Source organism: Papilio xuthus, unplaced genomic scaffold, assembly GCF_000836235.2.
Source record: "Papilio xuthus unplaced genomic scaffold, Pxut_1.1 DF826945.1, whole genome shotgun sequence".
NCBI classification, from domain to species: Eukaryota; Metazoa; Arthropoda; class Insecta; order Lepidoptera; family Papilionidae; genus Papilio; species Papilio xuthus.
The window spans coordinates 2485093-2505289 of NW_013531704.1; the positions used below are offsets into that span (position 1 = coordinate 2485093).

The 20197-nt window shown below is 32.0% G+C and overlaps 1 protein-coding gene across 1 annotated transcript; it reads left to right on the plus strand.

Moving 5' to 3' along the window:
• Positions 1–258: 258 nt before the first annotated feature.
• Positions 259–16919, plus strand: LOC106120951 (collagen alpha-1(I) chain). The gene is made up of 24 exons (XM_013316422.1): positions 259–445; positions 4638–4898; positions 8313–8361; positions 8687–8724; positions 9240–9320; positions 9636–9773; positions 9907–10101; positions 10327–10485; positions 10765–10882; positions 11166–11249; positions 11733–11797; positions 11999–12205; positions 12286–12429; positions 12512–12592; positions 12665–12902; positions 13015–13086; positions 14194–14306; positions 14685–14777; positions 15073–15195; positions 15460–15590; positions 15756–15935; positions 16016–16159; positions 16572–16652; positions 16847–16919. Exons 2-24 carry the CDS (start codon positions 4710–4712, stop codon positions 16917–16919), a joined length of 2796 nt encoding a protein of 931 aa, XP_013171876.1. The 5' UTR covers positions 259–445; positions 4638–4709.
• Positions 16920–20197: the final 3278 nt, after the last annotated feature.

The following is a 20197-nucleotide window of genomic DNA, read 5'->3' on the forward strand; positions in this document are numbered from 1 at the left end:
TAAGATCTTTGAATAACCAAGTATCTAAGTTGTGTAAATTGTGTAACTTTCTTATCGTAAACTACATAATAATATATTTCATTGAGTTTCATTATTTTTTTCCAATAAACAACCAAAATAATATTCATTTATAATTCAATTAAATAAATATCTTTGGAAATTATGTTCTATTGATTGTAGAATCTGTGCTACGAGTAATAATCTAAAATGTAGCCGCGGATTGTAGCACCCGCGTAGCCAGTGCCGTCGCGGCGTCGTAGCGAATCGGACGTCTACTACGCGATCGTTGAAAAGCGCTACCTTATATCGGCAAAACGCTACGAACCTTAACGTATCATTATAATTGATAAGTTTTATTTCAGTGCAGTGAATTTCAGTTTCGTGTGTACTTTCATTGAATAATAAATAATGATAAATGTTTATTGTGTTGAATTACTGAAGACTGGTAAAAATGCAAGAATCTTACTATTTTTTTTAATTTTATAAATAAAATTAAAAAATATTTTTTTAAATAAATCGATTCAATACGATTGAAACATTTTTTCATCTACTAGATTAACGAATATGGTAATATCAAGTCAAAAGTTTTACGGCTTTCGTCGCATATTTTAATGCTGAAATTTTTCTTAAATATGATTAATACTCGCATTTGAATCGGATAAAGACTTAAAAAAAGGAATATTCTAACTCAATCATACCAAAAATTTTATCATACATAAAGTTATGTTATATACGTGTGTTTATGTATTTAAATATATATAATTACATATCATTTCCGTTTTGCTGGATAGTTTGCTGTATACTAACAAAAAGTTCAATCAGCTAAGTAGTAATCTTTTATAAACTATACTTGCGAAATCTAGCAAAAATGATAATGCTAGTTGTACATAGTTTTGTGCGGTTAAATAATCAAACGAAGGTAAATGGAATAATGTTGAGGAAATTGGATTGGATTTGTTGCAAGATTTCAGGAAGTTATTAGTTTAAATCGATATTTAACTACACGTATATGGTAACTTTTACTCGGTAATTTTCGTGCAATTTTATTTTGTTTATTTTTAATTTAATCCAATTCTTACTTTTTTTACATCGATTAAATTAACTTAAACAGTTTCTTTAACATAAAAAAGTCACTCAACTATATTTCTTTGCTTTGATCTTACTTGAACAAATAGTCATATTAATCCTCAAAACTTGGCCAATAAAATGGCAAGTATATTCTTTAATCGTTGGTTTCTGAACCAAAATTCCGGAAAAAAACTTATTGTTAACTCTGTACCTTCAATTCATAGCGATGACATGTTTTATATAGGTATTTTTGTCTCAGAAACCAACGATAATTCCGACTATTTACACTACTTAATTTAGCTACAATTGAATATTATAAACCAAAAGCGTAGTTCCTCATTTAATTTACGTATATAAAAATGTGTTTGCTAGTTTTATATTTTGTGACAATTACAACGTTAAAGCGAGATCAGCAAAGTTAATTGTCGGTTATTATTATTGCGTTGAACTATTGAACAATGGAATGCTGCGTTTGAAAACGAAGCGTATTTACTAACTGCATAGCTAATACTGCGGACAAAAGCTGGTTTGAAAGAGAAAATATTGAGACGAACATTGAATTGATGATATATGAAATGTGTTTTATATCAATTTTTAATACTTTTATATCTTTAAATGAGCAATTCTTGTATATACGAGTATATATAATTGGAATCTCGGAATCGGCTCCAACGATTTTCATAAAATTTAGTATATAGGGTGTTCCGGGGGCGATAAATCGATCTAGCTAGGAATCATTTTTAGAAAATGTCATTTTATTCGTGTTTTATCGATAATCAACTTAAACATAAATTTAACTTTTTCTATCGGTAAGATCAAAAAATATTATTCATATTTCATCATTTTATTAGTAATACGTACTTAAATATAATTTCCAAAAAACACAATAAAAAAAAAATACCGAGCAAAGCTCATCGTCATCATCGGTCATCCAGGTACTTGTATTGTAATGTAATCAATTTAAAACTTCAAAAAGGCACATTATGAATTAGGTATTACATCTTTTTGCTTACTTATAATCTATTTTCTTGAGGAGATGATTATAAAATCATATTTTACTACTGTGTTATTTTATTTTACTGAATATGTCAGAATATTTCAATAAGAATTACTTAACTCTATATTAATTATTAAGTGACTAATTAATTAAAGTACCAAAATAATACTATAAACTATATACTTAAACTAAACCAAACATTATAATAGAAAGATTATAAAAGAAAGTTTTATTATGATATTAACTTGAAAAACTTAAATATTTCAAATAATAAAATAATATTGTTTGATACAATTATTGCCAATTTTTTTTAAACAATAATTATAATATAATTCCTGTCTTGACCAAATATTAATCGTATATTAATTAATAATTTGAATATTAAATATAATTTCAAATCTTAAACATTCCAACATATCTAACCAACCATTGTAACAAATAAAACGTATATATAACTAAGATAGCATTTCTCATACAGTATTGTGAACAGTGGAGTAGTTTAATGTCGGAAACGCTTCAGCAACACCCTGAAGCTCTGCCTACGTCCGAGGCTGGAGGCCGACGCTTATTGTTTAGCGACCCGGTCATTTGTGCAGCCTCTATTAAAATATGACGTCAGAGTTTATAATTAATATTTAGGAATATAACAGTTGAACAATTAATACATAATAAATAAATATCTTGTGAAATAGATTAAATTTATAATTTTTTTCATACATTTAATTGTTATTTGACAAGATTTCAATGTAATAGTTTTAAGGGTGTTTGGAGTTAGTTAGTTTTTAAAAAAATATAAAAGTAATTGTAGTTTATAAATAGCAAACTATTTTAATTAATATTCTCTAAATAATATAAATCAATGGACGTTTGATTTGTTAAAGCACTTCACCGTTTTATAAATTTAAACCAGAAAACCAAATATATCATTAAACGCAGGTTTTTATTATCCAACTGAATAAAAATGCAGACATCGTTTTGTGTTAATTAACTTAAAATTTGTTGTTGGAAAATTTTCAACAATCTGCCGTTTATTTTACGGAAACGTAAATTTGTTAGGAGCAAGGTGTGCGTTAAATTCGCTTTTGGGTCATATTAAAATTGTACATAATGTTTGATGGTGCGGATTTTGGTACCATAAAATTTGTATATTGATTATTATGCTGGTAAATTCGTAAACATGTAATATGGTAATAGGGTCAATGATACGTCATACCAAGAAATACTTTCAACTCCTAAAACTCGGCATCGTACGTATATTTACTAGCTGTCGCACGTTACTCCGGCCGCGCGAGATTAAAATAAAGTTAATTAGTAGCAGATGTGTTCTTCTAGATTATGTTCTACATCTATGCCAAATATCAGCGAGATCTATGCAACCGTTCTGAAGATACTATCTTACAACCGTCCATCCATCCATTAATAAATACATTCGAGTTTATATTATAGGTTAGAAGTAAGATATATTTTTTGTTTCTCGTTATCGATTCTATAAATTGTTACCTATACGTATGATATATAATTATGAACATAATTATGTTAATAAGGCTTTTTATCATGTGGAAATTGTTTCAAAGAATTGTTGAAGTAAATTCTTTTGAAGTTTCACCAACCTGCTTATGTCATAATACGATTCCTAATTTCTTTCATTAGTAGCTATGCTGATTGTGGAGTCATGCGATTGTCGCATAAATATACTCGTAATGTAGAAATTAATTTAATTAAAATAGAACCACACGTTTCTTTGACATCGGTCTAAAAAGGGATCAAGGAAAGTTTAAAATAAATACGTTTACGGATATTTTATGTTACGTTATTGCATAATGTTACATTTTAAAATGACATTGTTTAACAAATGTTGTAGAACCTGTGCTCGGGTAATAAAAATAAAATATTTCTGAGTATTAAAATACTTATAATGTTTTTATATAGATATTTGAGTTCTATGTTCACATTGTATTCTGTTGTCAAGTATTATCTTACTTGTTTCCGACAAGACGTCTTCGCTTTCAAGTTATAGGCTTTGTATTTACCTTACCTTGTCTACTATCGATTTTGATTTTATTTTCATAAAAGTTAATAGTATTAATGTTTGTTATTTTATTTTTGTTGATTTTTACGTTAGTATACAATAATGTAACTATTAAAAAACATTTTTTTTTCTTTTCTCTCTTGGCTTTCACACGAAGTGTATTTAGCCACTGGCAAAAACTAGTGAATCAAATCGCGCTAAAATTGTCGGAATATTTGGACTTGGAACAAACTTTTTTGTTAAATTATCAATTAATACTGTATGTTGATAATAGATACTTAAATGTTATTTTATTGTACCCATAAATTATAAATATTACTTTCAGAACGAAACAATTGGTAATTGCTTCAATAAAAAAAATATGTTTACCAATTTGAGAGTTGAGTTGACTTCAAAAACATTTTTAATTTGTTTTTTTATATAATCCTGTTAGTAAATATCATATTTTTTACCTAGATCTCAAATAAGTGAAAACGTAGAACAATGATGAAATGATGGACCTATTATCATTAACCTTAATTCGTTTTTCTTTTGTTTAAAAAGTTATAAAAGACGAAACAGTGGAAAAATGGGGAAAGAACTTAAGTGAGGAATGAGACCAAAGTGGATTTAAATATGGCGATGGTTATATCTCAAGCGACGAAAGCTGCGATCGGTTGTTTCCTCGCATTGATGATATTAGTCGCTGTATTGGTTGTTGGTGTGGCGTTCGGATGGTTCGATCCTAAACGGGAGGATGAAGATACGCCTGCCAAAATTAGTGCAAGACTCCAAGGACGGACGTCCTTCGTGACTCATCGAGCTGTAAGTTAAAATATATTTATTCTATTAGATGCATATACTGCCGTACTCAAAGTCTTTAAGTAGTAACCTATACTTAGGGTCAACTTTATTGGCCATTTAGGACTCTGAGTGCGACAGGTAGTCTATTAAAATTAATAGAATTATGTTCATTAGCTGATAGATATTGAAGGAATGAAAACTTCATTTTTTCTCAGTCTTCTGTTAATTAGGATAACATTTTTTCCTTTATTTTCCTGGTCAGTAGGATGTATTCTCTATGGTATTGTTCTTTCATATTTCTTTTAATATCTTTCTTTTAATACCGTCTCTCGTTGCATTTCACATCGTTTCATTGCTGCCAATTGTTGTAGTAAGTATTCTTTATATCGCCGTCCTTGTTTGTTGAGATTAATTCGTAAATTTTATCATATAGTTATCAATAAACATACAAATATATTATACTAGCTGTCGCCCGCGACTCCGTCCACGCGGGATTAAAAATAGTTGGCCGATTCTCAGACCTACTCAAAATGCTCACAAAATTTCATGAGAATCGGTCAAGCCGTTTCGGAGGAGTATGGGAACGAAAATTTTGACACGAGAATTTTATATATAAGATTTTAAGATATGATATATAAATCTTTATCATACATCTATAAAAAGGAATATTAATATATTTTCCGGCATCTTGTTTTTCTTCTTGAATTATTTTGTTTACGTGTTACAACTTAATTTTATGACTTGGCACGTGTGAGACTGCGGTATAAAGAAATACACCACCTTATTACGTTTTGTGGGCATCGTGAGAAAATACTCAATCAGAATATTGGCAGTAAAATCTTGTATAAAATAATTTATGTATAAGAAGTGTGCCGAGATCTGCTTACCAAGAGTTCATACTTGAAACGTAGATACATAAATATATTTAGTTTTTCCTAGGAAAATGAACGATGACAATGTTACTTCGAACTAATGTTTCCGTAATGGAAACTCGGGACAAGTACCAAAGTTTAACATAAATTGTGTTTTTTTTTGTATAAATTATATGTATATTTTAGCATACCAAGAAGCAAAAGCAAATAGAGAAAACGAAATGTTAATTCAAATCCTATAACAATGAAGTTAATTGTCCTCGGATACCGTTTGTGATAAGCTTTATCTGCGTTTTAAACAGAAAGATGGTAATTCGTACACGAGGCACGATCTAGTTCAACTGTTTTTCACTTGAGCCACATTTAATTAACGCAAAACGTAAGATAATAATAATTTTAATATTTAATCTGAGATTATAAATTATTAAAACTTTTTCGTATATTTCTATGGTAAATATTCATCATCATCAACCTGCCCTTATCAAGGGTCGGCACAGTATGTACTACTCCTCCATATATATCTATCAGCCGTCATATTCGAGTCTACCCCCTTCTTACGCATATCCTCTTTCACACAGTCATTCCATACTTTTTTGGTCTTCGACTACCCTTGTAGCCATCCACATTCAATCTCATTACTTTTTTGCTTATATCATCATCATCCCTCCTCATAACATGTCTAAACCACGCTAATCTTTTACTCCTCAATTTCTCGATCACTATCGCTACTTTCAAACTTCCTCTAATATACACATTTTTAACTTTATCCTTCCTTGTTGTGACAAGTGTGGTGTGCCACACATCCATCTTAGCATACGCATTTCAGCTACATGGTAAATATTCATACTATCAAATACCCTTAATATGGTTTTTAATATCTTACGTGTTCATATAAGAATTATTATTTTCTTGTATTTTTAGTTGTAATTATTTTGTAATTAGTTTAATATCGAACTGAAATATTTATTAGAACCAAAGGTTTTATAAAAATAAAATAAAATATTACCATTATAATGATATCAAAATGAAGTAACGGCTTAAAATTAATGATTAATGACAACTGGTATTCGTAATTAATGATTCCAAGGAAGAACCTTCCGTGACTCGAATCATTAAGCTAAACGTGTTTCTATAATAATATAACGTTGAATAATAAACAGTTGTGAGTATTTTGTAGTCGTATTTTTGTAAGTAACGCAAGTTTACCACAAATATAATTACATATGTGAACATCAGTGTAGTAATTATTTAGTTTACTATTTTTTATCCTCATATACATTTATTTATCTTATTCTTAATATAGTACATTTCATATAAAAAATATACAAAATATATTATATTAAAAATAGAGCACCATCAGCTGCGGAATCCCATGACTCAAACAACCAGTGGTTTCTACGATAACTGCCTTTTGTATAGGACCCTTAATCCAACTGTTTAGAAAGTGCTTTTTGATATGTTGGTCGAAGCTCTTCGCTATCAGTCAATTTACCGATAGTTTAGTTTACTATTATTGTTATTACTCTATATTTATTATACTTTAGGACCCTCTCCCTAGGACCCTATTTCTAGTAATTGATTTGACTTAGAATTCTAATCGTCCTATCATTGGTAGTGTACAGGAGCTTTTGCAATAACACCGCAAAACTTCATGTTTCCTTTCGTTTTAGTAAATTATGTCTGGATTAGGTGAAAGAGAATAAGTTTAGGGTGTAAATTTAGATATGACGGCCGGTATAAATATATAGAAGTGTACAGACTTTGGCGATCCGTAGGGAATAGAGCAGGGAGATGATTTGAAAACTTTTTTATTCAATTTTGTACATCTGTATATCCTAAGTTGTAATCTAATCGACGACCACCTTGTTATTTTTTATAAGCTGATTTGATTGATAAAATTCAAACTCACTTATACTTAGGATCCTTTCTTTAACTTGGCAAAATATTCGAATACGGATTACTTCAATATAGACTCAACTGTATCTACACGGTTGTATGAATTATTTATTTGTATTGCTTCGAGTCCTCTCGTTCCAGCGGGGATGTAAGGCGTGACTTGACTGCATTACACTCAGATCTGTTTTTTTTTTGTTTTTAAGTTTTTTGTATACCAAATTGCTCGAAGACGTATTTTATATCAAAATATCATTGCAGACATATTTGAAAAGTTTTGATAGATGAGAGTTTGTCATTTGCTATTGATTATAGTAGAATTTTTTTTTTTCCCGCTTATTGTTCTTTCTTTCATTCATACAATTATTCTTTTAAGTCAATGCAAAACAGTGACGTTTTATTGTTTTTTTTATTATTTTTTTTTTTAGGTTTTTAGAACAAAATTATAATAATAAAAATAACAACATGGGTAAATAAGATCCTTACTTACTTCTCCCTTTACATATGTATTCTGAAATCTTAATTTAACTTAAAAGTATTATAACTTGACACGTTCCATTAATTACATCGCCACTTATACAGAAACACGGTCAAGCACTAGTTTAATTTAAAAAAAATCTTGAACTGTTCTTAAAAGAACATTGATTTAATGCTAATTGTATTGTTAAAGGTAAATCCAGAAGAAAATAGACTGCCAGTTATATCACACTCATCGCCTTGTAAGTTTCTTTTTATTTAATTATACTCTATTATAAAGTCTTTAATATAATGAGCTAAAAGCTCTCATGCTCTGTCAAATTTAGTTACTCTCAAATGAGTATACTTTAGTTACTCTACGAAAGTTCTCACGTCTAATTAAATAGGATTTTAATATTTTAATAAGCACATATTATGTTGCATAACTCCTGAGATGTTTTGTAGTAACAAAGTTATGCGTTGTTAAAATTTAATATGTTGATCCCGATACAAGATATAAATGGTAGTTAAGGCACATATAGAATTATGTTATAATAATTTGAATTGTAAATAAAGATTGATTTACAGATTTCGTTGGACAAAAAGGTGTTGAAAGAGATGAAAATGTAAGTAAAGAAATTCATTTTACATATTAATTCAACATACAACAATCATACTACTATTGCGTATATTTCTACGACTGTGGAACAATTCTTAGGAAATTTGAACGAGAATTTGACTGACTGTTTCAATATTTATTACAGGAGATTTTTTTGTCATGTTTATCTGTAATATTTAGAAATGCCTATACAAAGTTTCAGATTGAAATATATCTTTGATAATACTTTCAATTGCAAAGTTTTAACAAGGAAAGAAATACACAAAATACTGTTATAATATAATGAATTTATACTAGTCATGATAAATGTTCCGTCTCAAACGAAGCTACAATTATTTTGTACACGACAATTTAAATCTCGAAAATTTCCACGTCCATTTCAATTTCTCTTCCAAATCTCTTTAGTTATCTTTATAATTGTGTTATGTAAATAACAATTTACTAACAGTAATCCTTTGTAAATAAGACAAAAGGTAATAGAACAAACCCTTTGCCTTCCTAATGGATGCATTGTATAAACAGGGCTCAACTGATGGAATAGTGAATGGAGATCCGCTGGCTTCCGGCACACTGGCGAAGCTAGGCAGATCAACAGAAGCTAACGTTTGTATTGTTTGTATTTGTTCAAAAATTTAATTAAGCTTTTCAACTTCAACTTATCAATCATTGTAATATATTACAATAGCTAGTAAGCTACCATAGTTGCGCCAGTGAAAGATAGGCTTAAATAGTCGAAGGATAAAACAATGAGACCAACAAAATGACAGTGATGCTCTATTGTCTTGTATATATTTACAAACACAATGAATTAGGGTTGTCACAACTTATATTATAAAATTAATTTTAATTAATATTTGATACATCCTTGTGAATAGATAACACATTTTCTTTCAATTTAATTGTTGATTTATATTGCAGTTACCGCTATCAGAATATTGTCAATGTACCCCTAATGATATATCAAGCATTTTGGAGTCTATACCTGGAATAAAGGGTCCGCCCGGTCCCCCGGGGCCGACGGGATCTGATGGTACTACAGGAGCGCCAGGAAAAACGGTGCGTTTCCTAAATATATACATTGTATTCCGCCAAATAAAGAATTACTACGGGTACCAGTAAATATCAGGATTTTAGGGATCTCGATTAATTAGTAAATTTGGTAATTGTTTAACTGTATTTTGCTATCCAGGGTCAAATGGGGGATCCGGGGCCTCCTGGACCCACTGGTTTGAAAGGGGACCAGGGTGAAAAAGGAGAAACAGGCACACCGGGTATCGAAGGCCAACCGGGACCAAAGGGAGATCCGGGAGCGGATGGAATGCCGGGACCACAAGGACCAACAGGACCACCAGGACCACCGGGACCAGTCTCTTCGGCTTTAATAGTAAATTATTTCGAGCTTGATGTGTTTTTTTTTTCGTTTGAATAAAGTGGTAATTTTCTCCTCAACTCCCAGACGTAATCCTATGTAATTTACTTTCATCCTCTGAACCCTACGCAACTTGATCGTAATGTCCTGTTTTTATTTATATTTTTCCGTATATTTTATATTTATATAGCTGTGCACATGTTCCTAAATCCTTGTAATTCGCTGCTTCCACTTAAACAGGAATCAACGGGATTATACGGGTCTAGTAATCGCGGAACTGTTGGTGCTCCGGGAGATAGAGGGCAAATGGGTTTACCTGGTCCTCAAGGTGAAAGAGGCTACCCAGGTAATAAGGGTGAAAAAGGATTGCATGGATCAAAAGGAGATAAAGGGGAAAGGGTGAGTTAAACCACTAGATTTTTATTTTCCTTATTGTAAAATGTAATTATTTTATGCTTATCTTATATCGATATAACGATTTCCTCGTTTATGGTGGTCAAGTTAAGATACCTTTTACTTTTACCTACGGCTTCTACGCTTGAAACATTCAAGGAACAACACGAATGATTTATAGATTAAATCCTTTCGAAACAATTTGTTAATTTGAAAATTACGTTCTTTAAAGGTTTGAAGTAAAAAGGATATGTTCAAAATGTTGTTCACTAATTTAATTTGTAGGGTAATGTTGGGCCTAGAGGGCCACACGGCGTCAAAGGCGAGCGGGGTCAGGCGGGCCGCGACGGCTTGCCGGGACTTCCGGGCCCGCATGGCCGCCCCGCGGAGAAGGGCGAGAAAGGTAACAAACTAACTGAACCATCAAAATTTATAACCCACTACTATACTATTTTATGCTCACTATTTGCGCTCAACTTAAAATAACCTTTATTTTCTTCTTTTTTAACAAAGTTTCATTTTTTTTATATGTGAATAGGATGTGAATAGGTTGAGAAAATCTTTCTTTTTTTAAAAACCAAAACTCAACACTAAAGGTTTAAATAATTCGAAGAGTAAAATGAAGAAAAATATTTATTGAAATTACCTGTTAATTTCATAGTAGTTACGTAACCTCCTTTGCACAGGTGCTCGCGGTCCACCGGGCCCACCCGCTACGTACAGTCCAACATTATTAGAAAACTCTATTGGAACTGGACTAGTTCGCCCGGGTAAGTATTATTTTTTAATCATGCAGTGAACTAGAGCAAAAAAGTCACAAAACTTAAACTATCGCTGCCAACTAATACCGGCTCGGTCACAAAATTACTTTCCCCACAACTTACGAGAACTTTCCGAAAGTTTGTTCAGTCAGCGACTTTCAAATTATTTAATATTTCATAACAAACTTTATCTGTTTGACATTTACTAATTGTAGCAGTATTTTCATTTCTAATATTACTGAAACCTTTTCTTACGGCATACGTAATAACATGCTCGTTTACCTTAAAACCTCTAATAACTCGACTTGTATATGTTTTCCATAACGTTTACTGAATATAAATTACTCACGGTTTCCTACTTAATATTTAACATGTCCGTGAAATGTACAGTAGGGATTTGTTCTTTCAGTGTACACGTTAAAAGTAGTTTTGCCTTAAACTCCATTGATATATTTCGAAAAAATAACATGTATAATTAAATATTATTCTCAGGGCTGCGTGACGTTACTTCCCTTGCAAAAGGGGGAAAAGGGGAAAAAGGAGAACGAGGAGAAAAGGTAATTACCTGTCAGCGGTAGTTAGACTAAATTAGTATTTTATGATAAATAACACCTTAACTCTGTTACTTTAGCGTAATTAAGAAAAATTGCATGAATGATTATGAAATAATATTAATTTTAATAAGCCGATTTTTTAACTGGGGTCGACAGAAAATCTACAGCCGTCAATAATAACTCCCGTAAAATTTGGTATTTTAGGGTGAAAAAGGCGTAAGAGGTATAGAAGGTCCTCAAGGATTCCCGGGCAATGATGGTAAGCCAGGTGAGCGTGGTGATATTGGTCCATCTGGTTTACCTGGGACTCAAGGAGTACAGGGTAATAGTGGACCTAAAGGAGATAAAGGTGAAACGGGAGCGCCTGGACCAGTTGCTATATCAAGGGATGAAGCCGTTATAATGACAAAGGTATCTACTCCAATAGTAAACACAGACACAGTGGAATCTTTACATTATTCATAATTGCGACTATTTTTTTTATGTACTAGGGTGATAAAGGTGAACCTGGTCCAAGAGGAAAACGCGGTCACCCGGGATCCCCAGGAATTCGAGGTCCACCAGGACTTCCTGGCCCTCCAGGAATTCCAGGCACTAATGGAGTATCAGGAGACATTGGACTGCCAGGATGGACAGTAAGACATAAGATAAAATTGTCGCTTGATTACATACAGATCAAAGTGTGTCAACAAGTTTATGTTTTTGTCCTCATTTTAGGGCCCTCCAGGAGCTACTGGTCAGCCAGGTCCCCAAGGTCCTAAAGGTGAAAAAGGTGATTCTGGATTTGATTTAGAAAAGGTACCTAACACTTTTTCATAAACTAATTTTTACCTAATAGTATAAGATATTAACTTTTTGTTACCTATCAAGGTTAAAGGAGAAAAGGGCGATCGAGGGGATGATGGAACGCCCGGAGTACCCGGCAGAGAAGGTCCCAGAGGTCCTCCGGGACCTCCTGGAACGCCAGCGACAAATATCCAGTACATATCAGCGCCTGGACCTCCTGGACCACCCGGTCCACCTGGTGCGCCCGGACCTGGTTATATCAACGAACCGCCAGATACGTTAACCGATAACCCAGGAACTAACCGCCGTGTACCAAACCCGGGTATGTTTTTATTTAACCATAATAAAATAAAAATTCAATTAGACACCTTCATAAAAATTTGATATACAGAAAAGTGTTTAGAGGTTTCAATTATTTTATGTTTTAAATTAAGGCAAACAACGGGACGCATTGCAAATACTAAGAAGCTTAAATCACCTGACGCAGAATCGTCAAGAGCTTTATGGTGAGTTCCATTTAGTTTATTTTTAATCCTGGTTGTACCTTAGTCCTTTATCTCCAAGTTTAGTGCTTTTAGTGTCATAATATAAACTGTTTAAAGTAACTACTTCTTTTGCTATATTTTTATACTCTCTCTTATTTATTTAGAATGTTACCGTTATAAATATATCATACACTATCTCATTAAATAAATCTAAACAAACTCTTCGCCTCTTGGCTGCAAGGTTGAGATAACAGTAAATTGAAAGCCCAATATCGATTTTGTTTAGATTTAGTGACCTATGTAAGGATATCGCGATAGTCCTAAATAGCCTAGTCCGGGTACATTCAGTTAATAAATGGCGAACGTTGTTCTCAACTCAACCAGTGAAGGTCACTTTCCTTTAATAATATGAGATGCTCAATATTTAGTATGTTCTATGTCATAATTACTTTCGAAAAAAATAAAATTAATGTCAATACCCGAAAACAATTTGCAATTGGGTTAATTCAGACGATAATTGCCATCAATTTGTACGCCACGTACAGAACATACCTCTTAATTATATTAATTAGTCTATAATTAAATCAATTTCGTGTTCTACTAAGGAATAAATTATTTCTCAATAATGGTACATTTGCTGTATCAACACCGCGGAAATAGAATTGTTTAATTTGATAATTTAATGTGTACGTTTTTCTTTATTTTTAAGGCCGGTCTCTTCTTGCTATAGCATTTTATAGAGCTAATGATTATTTCCATAACACTAACCCCCAAAAATTAAAAGGCCGGCCAACCTTATCTTATAAGGAAAGGATGGAAAGGGGAAACGGATTTGAAGGAGGAGGGGACGCATAGAACGAGGAAGTAGCCTCGTTTATGCGTCCCTTCTTCGGTAAATTAAAGGTAGGCAACGCATCTATAACTGCTAATGTCTACTGGCAGTGATCGCTTCGCTATTAAGGCGGCCGCTTACTGATTTGGCACCTTAAGATTTATTAAAACAAATTAAACTTCTTGATTCCCAACATTATGATATGATTACCGAGGTTTTATAATTTCCCATTGACACACAATAATCGAGAGAATGTACAATTGATGTTATTAGAGAATTAATGAATTTTATAATAGGTTTAAGAGACCCGACAGATAATTTGGAGGACGACATGGACTTTGATGACGATGAAGAAGGAAAAGCAATTGTCGGTACCATTCTATTCAAGACGACTGAATCTTTAATAAAAGTAAGCTTTTCATTTATTACATCTCATCCAAATAAATAAGATCTTGCTAGATTGATTTTTTTTCAGGCTAATAATAATTATGAAAACACAATTTATACTTAGAATCTAGCCGCGCGACTCGAGCCTCTGAAGGCATCTTTTATATGGAGTCACGCGGTTTGTTCCTTAGTGCACTTATCGTTCGTATATCGTTCATATATCACTGGACAATAACTACATATTAGTAAAGAAATTACATTAAATTTTAATTTATTAATTCAACAATTATTAATATTGTTTGATATCTATCAAAGTTTGAACTTATCAAAATATTAACATAGAAATAGTTAAAAAAATTTATGACTTAGAGAATAGAGAATGTTAATATTGTGTTGTTAGCTCGGCATAGCCTGTCCTCGAGGTACTTTGGCGTATATTATCCAGGAGCAAGCGCTGCTTGTTCGTGTCAACAACGGCTGGCAATATGTCGCGGTGAGCAAAGACAAATATCTAAATATGCTAGTATATTCTTATTTAGAAATATGTCTTTATATAACAGTTATATCTAAATTAATTTTGATAACCTTTAATTTTTTTAGATCGTTGTTTGAATTTTTAATTTCATTTACGAGAAAATATTAATTACTATGATTAGCATTGTTTTGTCCCGTTACGTATCTTAAGAAATCTCTACTGTTTATAAAATTGTTATCTGGCTTTGTTGTCAATTTTTATACATCCTTACCAGAGTTGTATTTGCTATTTTAATATTACATTGGTATTGTAGATGGGATCACTTTTGGCAATACAATCTTCTTCTAACGGTACTCCGACTAGAACTCCGCTGCAGAATATTTTGGAAACTTCGAGTCTTGTGCACCATAAAAATCCCGCAGGGGAAGGTCCAGTGGTAAGCATGTTACTTGTAAGCGCGTAAAAAAAATTATTTTCATTTTACACAAATTAATTAATATTAGGGATCACCATCACCATCTCCTTGTCTTTATTCCACTTACTTGGAGTTGGCGCGCTGGATTTTATAAAATGTCGGTCGGAAAATGTAACTGGCGATTTATAAATAGTTCAAACGGTGCGATTGACTTACCAATGTATTATGTGTTTTCTTCCTACGGTTTTTAGGACCTACATTATGTTTGAGTGTAATTACTTTTAGTTACGCCTAGCCGCGTTAAATGAACCGCACACGGGAGACATGCACGGTGTCAGCAGTACTAACTATGAATGCCGTAGACAAGCTCAAAGAGCAGGTCTTGAAGGCACTTTCGGAGCGTTCATATCTTCCAGGTATGATTTTGTTTCTTTTGTTATTAAGCATAGAATAAAAAAAAATCTCATCTTCCGTATTTAAAGACCACATCAACGTGCAATTCTATGGTGTAGAACTATTAAATTAAATTTAAAAAAAAACATGTAAAAGTATTTTCGTAGTAACTTTACAGTTTTTTGCAGAGTGCAAACTATTGACTCTATAGTGAGTTGGGTGGACCGAGAAATACCTGTAGTAAATACACGAGGCGACGTTTTGTTCAACTCATGGGGTGAAATGTTTGATGGATCGGGTGCACTTTTTGCACACGCTCCGAGAATTTTCAGCTTCAGTGGAAAAAATGTTCTAGTTGATCCGAACTGGTAATTGAAAAATGTACTTTTTTAATTTTAAAAATTGATTTCAACAACAAAAAAATATTTTACATAAAAATTATTTGTAGGCCAACAAAAGCGGTATGGCATGGTGCAGGACCTAATGGGGAACCCGCAATGGACGCATACTGTGATGCATGGCATAGCAGTAGCACTGATAAATTTGGATTAGCTTCATCATTACATTCAAACAAACTTTTAGACCAAGAGACGTAAGTTTCTTTATAATGTAAGCCTCCATTGGAACAGTCCAGACGCATCGCTTGCACGGATTAAACGGATTTGCTTTGTCTTGGTGTGATGCAGACGGCACGGATGATGGATGCTGCGCTATATAAAATCATACATCATCATCATCATAATCAGCCTAGATTTATCCACTGCTGGATGTAGGCCTCCCCCATCAATTGCCACAATGCCCGGTCCTGTGCCGCCCGCAACCAGTGCACTCCCGCAACCTTGACCAGATAAAATCATACAAAGCAAGCTAAAAACCCGTTGCGGGCAGTGCTTGCGGTGAGTTCGGAAAGCGCCAATGGACGCGTACCTTAATATCAATTTTGTTACAACACTTTTTCTGTATCAGTGTAAAAAATATTGTTTGATTGTCGACTTTTATTTTAGATATTCGTGTAGTACGCGGTTGATTGTACTTTGCATCGAAGCGACACCTGCAGATACAGTCAGAAGAAAAAAACGGTCTAGGTAAGTACGAAATCGAGTTATGGTAGGCCTCTGAAGCTTATTGACATAGTTAGATTCAAAACAATTACTTTTAAAAAATTCAAAAAATTTTACCATTCAAAATGGAAATTTATAATTTAACAAAACGTTACGTACGTTTACGTAGTTTTGTACGTCACAAAGACATGATGATTAAGTTCTTATATCTTAACCAGGTTACCAGTTGGTGAAAAATTACGTTTACTCAAACCGGTTGAAGACAGAAATAATAGCAGACAAATTTTATAGATAATTTTTCAAATTTTCAAATTAATTAATTTTTAAGGCAATTTGTGGAGACTGTAAATATTTTAAAATGTAGGATAAACAAAAATTTATCGAAGCAATGATTCCCGTGGAGCATAATGACAATATTCAATTGGTCACAAATTAATGAAATAATTGTAATTTATAAGAACCGTATTTAATGATTCATAATTTTTATGAATAATTTATTATCATTTAAATTTGTAATTTTCTCATTTTTTAAATTTTTTATTCATCATTGTGTAATTTTTTTGTTTTAAGAAAATCAATTAGTAATACTTTGTCGATGTACATTTTTACCATACGTTTTCATTACAAAACATATGGTCGTGTTTTTCATTGTCTTTGAAAAAAATTTGATATGTTTTTGTATAATTGTTTCTTCAGTGTAAACACTTGGTGATTAATACTTATAATAAAATTGGTATATATGTTTGAAATATAAAAAAAAACATAATTCGTGAATATGATGTGTTTGCTTGTAAAGAAAACCCAATTTTTTTTGAATATCTGATTTCTGCAAACACGCGTATTTTTCTCGTAAACATGTGAAACGGCTGGACCGATTTTCACAGGACTTTTATTGGAAAGTAGCTGATGATTGTGGGAGTAAATAATTTTTTTTTGTGCAAACGAAGTCAATTTCAATCGCTAGTTTCAAATAATCTGATTTTTTAATAGGCATTTAATATGTAAATATGTTACTTCGAAATGCTGCACTGATTTGTTAGAAAATTAAAATGGACTCATCTACTTAGGTATGGATAAAGTTAGATATTTTGTCTGGTTATTGCCGTATATACATAGATTAAACACAATTTAATCTATGTATATGTACATAGCTTGTATAATATATTATATGATTATTAGAGTACATATATATTTTAATTCTAATATCCTGGAATTTCGGGAATATCTCTTATATTTTAGCTTTATGTTTCAACTATAAAAATTGTTCATAAATTCTAAAAAATATATAAGGTGTTATAAACGAAAGTATTTTCATTATTGAATAAGATTTATCAATTTTTTTTTTAAATCCGCCCCTTATTTGTCAGCTATTGTATTATTGGCCTATTGTAAATAGGTGGCTTTTGATATTTCTAAGTAATTTAAGGTAATCGAAACAGTAATAAGCTTCATCAAGGCGTTAGTAAAAAACAATATTTCATAGGTGTAAATAATTTCAAATAATCTTGCTGTCAATACTAGGATGAGGAATACTGCCGTATTTGGTATGTAGAGGTACATATGTCGATGTATAATATAAATTAATTCGTTATTTACTTTTACTTTGATTCGGTAATATATAGTTTATATTACAAAAGAATCGAATGTATAAATGTTATTTTAAAAATTAATCAGATTAAGATTATATTGTAAGTAAATAAATTTATGTATCTAATTAATATCGTTCTTAAAATGTTTTGCTATGTCATGTTTTTTCATTTTAAAGATTGTATTTTTCAACCTAAAAGTTGTTTGTCATGCTAAGATCTGTGATATTATTTTGTTCTTTTATTCAATTAAGATTTGAAATTACGAAGTATATGTCATTACGTGTTTGTTTATTATTGAAAATTAAAATTTGAAATTTATTTTAAGTATATTCAAGGCCTTTATTGTACTATAATGTACAGCTGTTTTAAAAATAAATTAAATATGTTTAATTGTATTTTGTTTTATTTATTCCGTGCAAGACTGAAACCAAAGGTTCTGATGCATATTACATATTTAATGTTTTTAGTTAAAAAAAATACTGGCTGAAAAGAATATAATAATACTAATTTTACTGACTACTCACAAGATAATAGACGATTAATAAAGATCCTAGTTGCGCCAAAACCTTAATAAATATAAAGAGGTTTAGATGATTCAAGCAATCTACATTTTTTATTGACTTTCTCATTATTTTATTCTGTTCTTTACCTATTTGGATGGCTGAAAATGGCAATTGCGAACTTTCGTTATACAAAAAGTGCGTAGCGTGTATTATTTAAAAAAAGACAATCGAATCGTCTGGTTTGTGTAAATCGTGAATAGAGTCGCGTGATTTGCGTCCCACGCGTGCCGGCACACGCAAATTGGATTACACCGTACGGCTGAAAGGACTAAAATGTTGCCAACAGATAAATTGCTTGTGTCAAGTTAATAGCAAACATTGGGTCAGATGGAAATCGTTAACTGGACTCTAATTGCTTTTGCGCGACGCATACACTTTAATTTTATCAATTACCTTTTGATTATCTTTGCTATTTTTGTTTCATTAAATAACAATATATACTTTCAGCCATTTACGTAGTACAAGTTTCTTGCCATTTAGTTGTACGCCAGCTAAGTTAAAGAAACATACTGTATGGTCTACACAACGTTAACTTTCTATTATACAGGCATTCTGAAGACAGGCGTGAGTGGAAGCAATTCCGCGTTTCGTCTGATGAGTGTGCGTTCCGGAGGCCTAATTTAGTCCTCTTTGCTTCCCACCCTTTTTCTTAGGATGTTAGATGTTTTCTAAGGATGGGAAGTGGAAGTGGACTTTCCGGATGACAGGATGCATGGGAAAGGAAAATATTTTCTTTTTGTGCATCCCTCCTCCGTCGATTAAAGGTAGGCAATGCTATGCAATTGCGTATGTCTATGGACAACGGTCACTTCGCTATTTCGGCGATTTCAGGTGGCCGCTCGCTCGTTTGCCAACTTATGATATAAAAAAAACATTCAACACTCTCCGGTGTAAGGCCATATGCAATAATTTCACCAGCAATTCTTGTACCGTGAAATTTAAAAAATAAAAATAAAAATTTGAATCTCAAACTAAGAGATACTGAGATTCGTTATTATCACCTTAAGTAAGAATGTCCCACTCATATCGGATCGCCTGGATAAGGATATCTCACTCATAATAGAGTCGGCTCAGCATGTTTTCATCCACCAGATCGATCTTTTTACATTTCAATTCACTCCTTAATTATGTCTCCATTCATGCAATCCTTTTCGATATTATAACGTTTAAATTTAAGCATTACTCTTTAAAGTGTTAAAATATGATCATTATATAAGTATTCCTGTACGTAAGAATCGATTCGCGAACCATTTTCCATTTTTAAAGTATCGCATGACTACGAGCAGTTGATTTTCAATTCGTGACCACTCCGACAAGTGTGTTTACAGAATATGTTTCAACGTTAAAGTTAGATTGTACTCGGTTGTACTCGTGTATATTGTTTCGTGTACTAATACCAGATTATCCCGCAATAATA

Excerpts from the sequence above, each read along its gene's own strand:
- LOC106120951 (XM_013316422.1), top strand. The coding sequence starts at position 4,710 with ATGGCGATGGTTATATCTCAAGCGACGAAAGCTGCGATCGGTTGTTTC. Across the intron at positions 9,321-9,635 it reads GCAGATCAACAGAAGCTAAC|TTACCGCTATCAGAATATTG; the intron begins GTTTGTATTGTT and ends TTTATATTGCAG. Across the intron at positions 13,087-14,193 it reads GAATCGTCAAGAGCTTTATG|GTTTAAGAGACCCGACAGAT; the intron begins GTGAGTTCCATT and ends ATTTTATAATAG.